The sequence below is a fragment of the Centruroides sculpturatus genome, unplaced genomic scaffold (genome assembly GCF_000671375.1).
Source record: "Centruroides sculpturatus isolate CEXI.00-Female unplaced genomic scaffold, Cexi_2.0 scaffold326, whole genome shotgun sequence".
NCBI classification, from domain to species: domain Eukaryota; kingdom Metazoa; phylum Arthropoda; class Arachnida; order Scorpiones; family Buthidae; genus Centruroides; species Centruroides sculpturatus.
Genome location: NW_019384563.1, coordinates 343622 through 352146, shown reverse-complemented (window position 1 = coordinate 352146; position 8525 = coordinate 343622). Strand labels below are relative to the sequence as shown.

General features: G+C 30.9%; 1 protein-coding gene across 2 annotated transcripts in view; it reads left to right on the top strand.

Annotated features, from left to right (window-relative positions):
• The window catches only part of LOC111623999 (H/ACA ribonucleoprotein complex subunit 4-like), a 29346-nt gene extending 21378 nt beyond the window's left edge, over positions 1-7968 (top strand). The window contains exons 7-9 of one of the 2 annotated variants that reach the window (XM_023366767.1): positions 644-710; positions 2411-2575; positions 7821-7968. In XM_023366767.1, coding sequence (XP_023222535.1) covers positions 644-710; positions 2411-2575; positions 7821-7877 — 289 coding nt within the window. In that variant the 3' untranslated portion in view covers positions 7878-7968. Of the gene's footprint in view, positions 1-643; positions 711-2410; positions 2576-2645; positions 2911-7820 lie in introns of those variants that run through there. The other variant, XM_023366768.1, reaches the window with a different exon arrangement.
• Positions 7969-8525: the final 557 nt, after the last annotated feature.

Below are 8525 nucleotides of genomic sequence, written 5' to 3'. Positions count from 1 at the left end.
ATACAGTGGTACCTCAGGTTACGAACGCCCCAGCATACGAAATTTTCAGGATACGACATGAAATTCGAACATATTTTTGCTCCACGATACGAACAAAAACTCACCATACGACGTTACATTAGTTCGCATTTTTCATTTGTTTTTCTTACTACAGTTATTTTTTTTAATGTATTACTTGGCTTTAATTTGAGTATGTTTTTCGTGTTGGAACGAATTATTTGGTTTTACGTGTAATCATATGGGGAAAAATGATTCAGCTTACGACATTTTCATGATACGATCTCAGTTTCGGAACGGATTAATTTCGTATCCTGAGGTACCACTGTATTTATTTTTTTAACAAATCTATAAGGTACCAATGACAGTGTATTTGAAACATTGTTCCTTTATTTTAACAGCCTGATCATGGCCTTTCAAAAGTCTGAAAATGTTAGCTATATAAATCAGTATATACCAAGATATACTAATTTACAAAGGAGTTGAAATATTCTTTTAAATTCCTTCTATATAACAATTTGAAACAGCTTGATTTTCTACATTTATTGTATTTAAAGTTTAAACTATTTATTATTTTATCATTAACAGTTAATTTCAGATTCAAACATTAAATACAAATTTTTCTTTTATGTTATCTAAATTTTAGAAAAGGAGCCGTACCAGTTGCAAATATTAAGACAGAACCGGTAGAAGTTCCAGAAGTGTCACGAAAGGTATTAATTTATTACTTATTAACTCACCATACCAAAAGCCACTTTATATTTTTTTATATAACAGACAAATCAAATGTGGCCAAAAACATTAGTTTTTTTCAGTTTAATAAACCTTTAAAAAGTTACTGTGCAATATAGTGTATAGATGATTGTTTCTATAAAAAAATCACTCAATTACTTATATATTTTGATAAACAATATTTAACTTTATTACTGAATATTAATTTATTCAAAAATAATTTTTTTTAATACATTCATTGACAAAAATAATTATGCATCAAGAATCAGATGTTGGAATCAAATGAAACTTTTAATATGAACATATTGACAATAATTATAATACAGTCGACCCCCTCTATAACACTTGATTATTCCGTTTTATATGAATTCCATGTTGTACAAGCCACTTAGATTTTACAAATGCATTAGCCGTTCACAGCCCGGCACGCGTATTTGTAAAATGTAAGTGACTCATGCAACGTGGAATTCATATAAAACGGAATAATCAACAGTGTTATAGGGGGGTTGACTGTATTATAGCAAAGACTTTAAAGAAACCTTAGTACCTTGTAAGACCTGTTTTGGCACAGAGCCTTACAGGCACCATATGCTAGCCTGTGACATATTCATTCACTGGTGTTGCACCTGCCACTTCAGTCCCTTTGTAGATTGCTGAAGCTGGCATCTCGTTTCGTCTCACAAATCAATGGGCAATGGCTCTGGAAATCAGATATGCCAAGGATGTGTGGAAACATGACAGACATTTCTGGGGAACCCTGGTTGTATATGGCTGAGCATTATTTTGCTAAAAACTTGTCATTATTTTGATATTTGCAAACTTGTCATCAAAGACAATACATCTGTGCACAGGATTTCCCGACTTTATCACTGTATGTCAATCTCCCTCGTATCACCACTAAGAGGTGACCACCATCTTGACATGATTAGTGCCAGTGGGGCATTGTGCTGTTTGGCAGTAAAGGATTGTACTCCCAGTAGTTGTCTATTTTCAAAAAAACTATATTCATTGTTAAAGACAACATGCTGTCAGTCCATAGCAGTCTATGCTTCTCTGACATGGTACCACTGCAAATAAAGCCAATAATATTGGGAGTAATGGCAGGATGTGTAGTCATGCATGCAAATTTAGTCACTTGCCAATGGTATGGGAATATAGGTGAAAGCTGTATTAGAGAACTGTCTCTGGCATAGCTTCCATCTATCTTCCTGGATGGTGAACAAAGAGAGCAATTGTAACTGTTCATATTGCAATGCATGTTACAATCAGATATGTCTAAAGCATCCAGAGGTTGTCTGATATATATGCCTATCTGCATAGCTGAAAGAGTTTGAGAATGTCTTTGAACACCAGGAATGCCCATATGATGCAATGAAAGGCTTCTAAACTATGGGTAAACTAAAAATTTGAGCACATTGAGCCTTTTTAAAAGCTAAGCAGTAAGAATTTTAAGGCATTTTGATGACATTACCTCATATAATTGAAGAACAACAACTGTAATCATTAACATGTCATCTGTGAATAATTAGTTGTGAAACAGCTGTGTGCAAATTTTGCCATATTTGGAAAATTTATCTGGTTGTGTAACTTTTTTATCAATGGCTGCATGTAAGCACTATTCATTTATTTTACAATTAAAAGACCTGCTTAAAGATGTAACTTTTTTAAATTGTCATTTCAGAGACATGTTAGTGCAAGCAGTAGTGAGAATGGTTCTACAGAAGAAGCTATGCCAAGTGTCAAAGAAGAAGCACCACAAGAAATGACAACTAAAAAAGAAAAGAAGAAAAAGAAGAAGAAAATGAAATTAGATGACGACAGTACTGTTTTACAGTCTTCAGAACAGGTAATGTTTTATTTTAAATTATTATTATGGATAAAATTTATTTATTTATTTTTATTTTATACACGATTAGGAATTGCCAGCCAGCAGATGATATCCATCCTAAATTCAACAAAATTTTATTATTATTTTTTTTTGTTAAATATATATCCTTTAAAGTAAAAAATCATTCAATACCTTATTGTAATTTAGAATATGAATATTAAGTACAGTACTTTTCACACAAGAACCAATCAGTCAGGTCTGAATGGTGGTGTATGCAAACCTCAACTGTAATTGTGATGTGTGCCTTACAATCAAAATGGAAATTGTTGATACTATTAACAAAAGTGATTGATAGAAAAGTGGACATTGACAAGTTGTAGAGAAAAAGAATAAATGTTTCAAAGTTTAATTAATATGAACACACATTAAAAAATTGAAAGATATCCAGCCAAGGCCCAACACAAAAAACTTATTACTACACTGTGCAAATTTGCTTTCTGGCAGGAAGAAATTTCTTAGACAAAGTATGATCTTTTAGTTAGCATGAATGTTCAGATTGTGAGTTAAAACCTATTTTTTTGATGAACAGAATAGTTGGAAAGAGCTGACATGATTCCAACTGACAATTCTCCTTCTGGAAAGATTTTTATTTGACTGTTCTTTATTACTTTTGAAATTTGTTGTATATATGTCTCTCTTGTTGGGATCAGTCACTATTAGCTAATTACAGCAAACAAAAAAAAAAAAAAAGGTTAATTTTGGTATTTGTTCTCTGTACAGAAGGGAAGGATGGCAATATGGTAAGATTGTCTCATATAGTGATGACACTGACAATGGAAAGGTTCCAATTGTTAGCAAGGAGATTAAATTTTTCCAACAAAAAGTTACAGTCTAAATACAATATATTGTAATCAACACCTCACAAGTCTGTCCTTATGTTACAATATAGAACTATGAGCACTAAGTTTTGGCTTTACAGAGGACTTATCATACACTATTGACATTGTTGGTATGCATTTCAGACAGGTTATCTGTCCCAATTTTAGATTTAATAATTAAGTATTTTTACATAAGACTTATTCTATTTCATTATAAGATGGTACAGTAGAGCATCGATTAACCGACCGTTCTAGTCGGCAAATTCAAATGTCTGCTAGTGATGTGGTGCTACAATATTTGGCTATGTCTTGGCTACTTTAATAGTACTTTTATGTGTTTTAGCTGGCAACACTGGTTTGACCATGGAAGGGAGCCAGTATTTAAACAAGCCTTAATTTTCTAATTTTTAATGATACAATAGCGACAATTATTATTTTTAGAAAATTTTTGTTAGGCTTAACATCAACGAAAATTCAACGCAAAGTAGGTTAATAGCGATATACTAATTACATGAGATATACTAATATACTATACTAATAATGTATTTTTTCATATTTTTCGGTTATTTGTTTTTTCAGTCATCTGACCAACCCCAGTCCCCAATCGAGTCGGATAATCAATGCTCTACTGTATTTTAAAATCACTCAAAATCAGACCTTTAAACAAAATAAAATATACAGTGATTACAATTAACAAGTAAATTTGAATCTTATCTTTCAATTTCTGGATCTGTGGTCTGCCTGAAAGAACACCTTACAACTCATTGAATTCAGATTAAGTCCATTTATTTGACACTGAGAAACACTGAAACACTGTTTCAGTTGAGAAACACTGTTTACAACAGTGTTTCACAACGGGGGCGATATCGCCCCCATGTGGGCGTTTTTTTCATGTTGAGGGGCGATTAGTAACAATTTATATTTTGGGGGGCAAAAAACAAATATTTAAGAATAATTAGATATTTTATTTGTTATATCGTAAAATAATTAAACAAATAACATTATACTGGTTAGTATACTATTCAATGCAGTACAAATTTGGCATTAGCCTTGGCCCTCGGCATCGGAATTTTGACGTGAAGGGGGCAACGATTTGTTAGAGGTTGAGAAACACTGGTTTACAATATATACACAGCAATATTTTTTATCTGCTTCTCACAACACAGTCTTAGGCCAGGATTGTTTCTTCCTGGTTCAAACAATTACATTGCCTTATATCTAAGTTTAGATCCATTGGTCGACCAATCTGGAGCCAAGTTGGTAGCTTACCTGTGAGACTGCCTCATACCTGTCTCAACTTGTCCAGGATGACTCAGGTTAACTGACTTTCTCCAGAAAATGTGTTCTTATGAGTGAAAACTTGACTTATATGTCAAGGAGGCCTATCAAGTACTAACAAGATATGTTCATAAAACTGTTAGACATTTACTTTTTTTTACTGATAGTTTGATCCCTGGCATTTGGCAATGCTTGCTCCTTGTTTCATTTTATAATATTTCTTCACATAAACAATCAATATTAGTGCAGATTTATTTTAAAAACTAAGTCCCAATTATAACATATGGCAATATTAATTATGCTGTATTATGGATTTGAGAAGAAAATCTGTAATACTTCAATAATCTAACGTTCATTAAAATTTTTTTGAAATATTTCAACTCCAAATCCAGCACAATTGTCCTCAAATTGAGTGTGCAAATGGTAAGTGTTAATGAAATGACAATAAAGTACAAAAAATTACAAATAAATAATTTTAATTTATATGGTATTTATTTTTGATTGCAAACAAAACAATTTATGATTTGTTTCCAGTTTATCCCTTAATAAATTTAATAAATACATTTGTACATGAATTCTTCAGTAACATTTGTTATTGAATAATGTTTTAAATTAATGACAGGATAAAACATTTTATTTTTTCTAATTGCTGAATTATTAATTAAAAAGTTGAAGCAATAGCTTATGTGCATAGTAAGTCAAATGCTGTTTTACTTTGTCACTGTGCCATACTGTAAGTGATGCAAGGTTTGGAGTTGGTCAGGGAGTTGTGGAATTTCAAACAAAAATTTGAGTAGGAACCCTGTTAATAGCAATTTTACAAATTTAGTTACACAGATGGAAGGATTCATACCAATATTGACTAGTTTGTTGTTACAAGGAAATCAACCAAACCTGAAATAATGAAGTAGACAAAACTTGACTTCAGACTAAAACTAAACAAATACAGTGGGTAATCAGTTAATGAACAGTTCAGACTGCAAACAAATTGGACAACAAACACTTTCATGAAAGATTTTAATGTTTGGATAACAAACACCTCACAGAACAAGCACAAGAAATGACGTAAAATAATGAATACCAATTGGTCTTCCCTTGTTTCCAGGTGACAATTCAAAACCTTTCGGAGTGCGGGAGATGTCGACATTGATGCTTAATTAATTAACCTGATACCAATCAGATAATATTCCTCCAAACTTTGAAACTCTTCCTTGTAATTCCAGCCTTTTCTAAGTGCTTTTCTGAACTTGTAATTTAAAAAGAAACTAATATTATAATATTATGGAGCCTAAAAAGTGTGGAGTATCAAGAATTGTGCTCACCAAAGAAACCAAGCGAATTAATAGCCAAGGTAGAATGGGCAGATGATGTTTGATGTTGTTAGACAGTATGGCTTGAAGAGGTCTACAGTAGGCACAGTCTTAGCTAAGAAAGCACAAGCAGCTAAAGGAGTAACAAAAATTACATCTGAGAAACAAAGATATGCCATCCATGAAAAAATGGAGAGATTGCTTTTAATTTGGATAAAAGAAAGGAAACTAGTATGACTATCATTCAAGAGAAAGCTAGAGAAATTTTTGGAGAACTGAAGAAACAATTGTCATTTGTCACACATGATGAGATAGAATCTAAGGTGTTTTGAAGCATGCCAGTTCTCCTCAATGATGACATTAAAAATGTTTTGGAAAGAAAAATATATTCTTGATGCTATCTGACTCATTCAAAAGGCACAGCCAGAAGTCATTCAATGACAGTTGAATTCTGCTTGGAGACTGAGATGTCCCTAAAATTATGGATGAAATTTTGACAACTGCTAGAGATTTCAAATTGGAAGTGAATGAAGATGACATTGAAGAGCTCATAATGGAACCTGAAACTGATCTGACATCAGAAAAGCCAAGAACTCTTGAATGGAGAACCAAGAATTTCAGGTGGTATGTTTTCTTCTGAAAAAGAGAAAGATGAAATCAGACTGTATTTTCTGTTTTTTTTTTTTATCTAAAAATATTGAAAATTGCCATCAAATATGATAACAATGAAGCAACTCTCTCTTTTTTGTCTAGCTTGAGATAGTCTTGTCTACTTTTCTTGAGCATATCTCCACCTATTTGATTGTTTTTTGTTTTTGTGGTTATACACTAAAAGCTTGATATAATGGACCTTATGTTGTTATGGATGGCTGATGTCAGTCTAGCCAAAAGTATAGGAAAATTATAAGAAAACTCATTTGCTGTAGCAGACTCTTGTTACTACAGACTATTTTTTGGGTCTGCAGACCACTATTCTGTTGTTACAGACTTTTTAGTCGCCATTTTATTTTGTTGCAATAATTGTTTTATTTCCAAAAATAACACAAGATTTGTTTTATTGACATAGAAAATGAAACAAAAACTAGATGTAATGTGAAAATCTAATTGACTAGTTTTTGTTTAGATTTCTTTTTAAGTGACAGGTTTTGGTTTTTTTGTGTAAAGCAAATCCATGGATCATAAAAGAAAATAAAAGCTTTAGATCTACCAATAGATACATTGCTTTTACAAGTTTAATAAAAATTTGGCTTATACATTGTGGACAAAATTTTAGTTGTAATGTCAATATACAGTAATGGACAAGTCAGTATTATTATACACAGTAGAATCTCATTACATTTGCAAGAACAGATTGCTGCAATGAGATAAAAATACATTAATGTAGACCTGGAGAAAAGATCTGTGAACTGCAAATATTTATCCATGTCCATTATCAAGATTGTTCTAATGTGATTCTATTGTATAGTAAGACTTTTCCATATTACTCATTATAACAGATCAATTTCTTCAGACTCAAAGTAAAAGCTTGATATAACAGATCACCTTATTACAAAATTTACCACTGTCAAAATAAAATTCTAGAGAAGGATCAAATTTTGCCATCAAAAGGAATATTCATAATTAGAAAACTTAAATGTTTATTTCAAAAACCACAAGAAATTTTTTTTTGCTGTGATTAAAAACTGACATGTTCTATTAAAATTATTATTCTTTTTCTTTATTGTTTTCACTTTAATAGATATTTTTAATAATGAAGATTTGATATTCAAAAATAAAATAAAGATCTATTTTTTGTAGATTTTAAAGAAAGAAAAGAAAAAGAAGAAGAAAGCAAGTGCATCGGACAATGAATGAGCATATGTGAAATAAATCATAAAATTTTAATGTCATTATGCATCTTGTAAAAACATTATCAATTGATTATAAAGAAACTATTTGTTATAAACTTTATGGTTTTAATTTGTTTACACCTCACCTTTATTTGGGTTGTATTATTTAAATTTCTAAGAAAATTAAATATCGTTTATATATGCAAAGGAAAATTTTAAATTACAAATGTAAAAAAAACATAACTAATGCATTATTTTCACACAATTTTAAAATATTTTCATTGTTTTGGTGTGTATTTATAAATATTGGTAAACTATAGTTTCCAACTAAAATAATTTTGAATTTTGAACAATGGTTTTTAACATTTTCCTTACAAAAAATTAAACCAAAAGCAATCATTTGAATTTAATTTTCAAAATTCAATTGTACCCATTCAACAAAAATTGTTAAAGTATTAACTTTTGAGATCATCACAAGAATACCATTCTGATTCTTTACATTTCATTTCTTTAAGTGCCACTGCAGCATAATAACCATATTTTAATTCCTTTGAAAGATTAAATATGTATAACTGTACATTAGTTATTTTACTTACAATAATAATACAATAGAGCCTTGATTATCCAACTCAATTGGGGACTGGGGTTGGTCGGATAGTTGAAAAGTTGGATA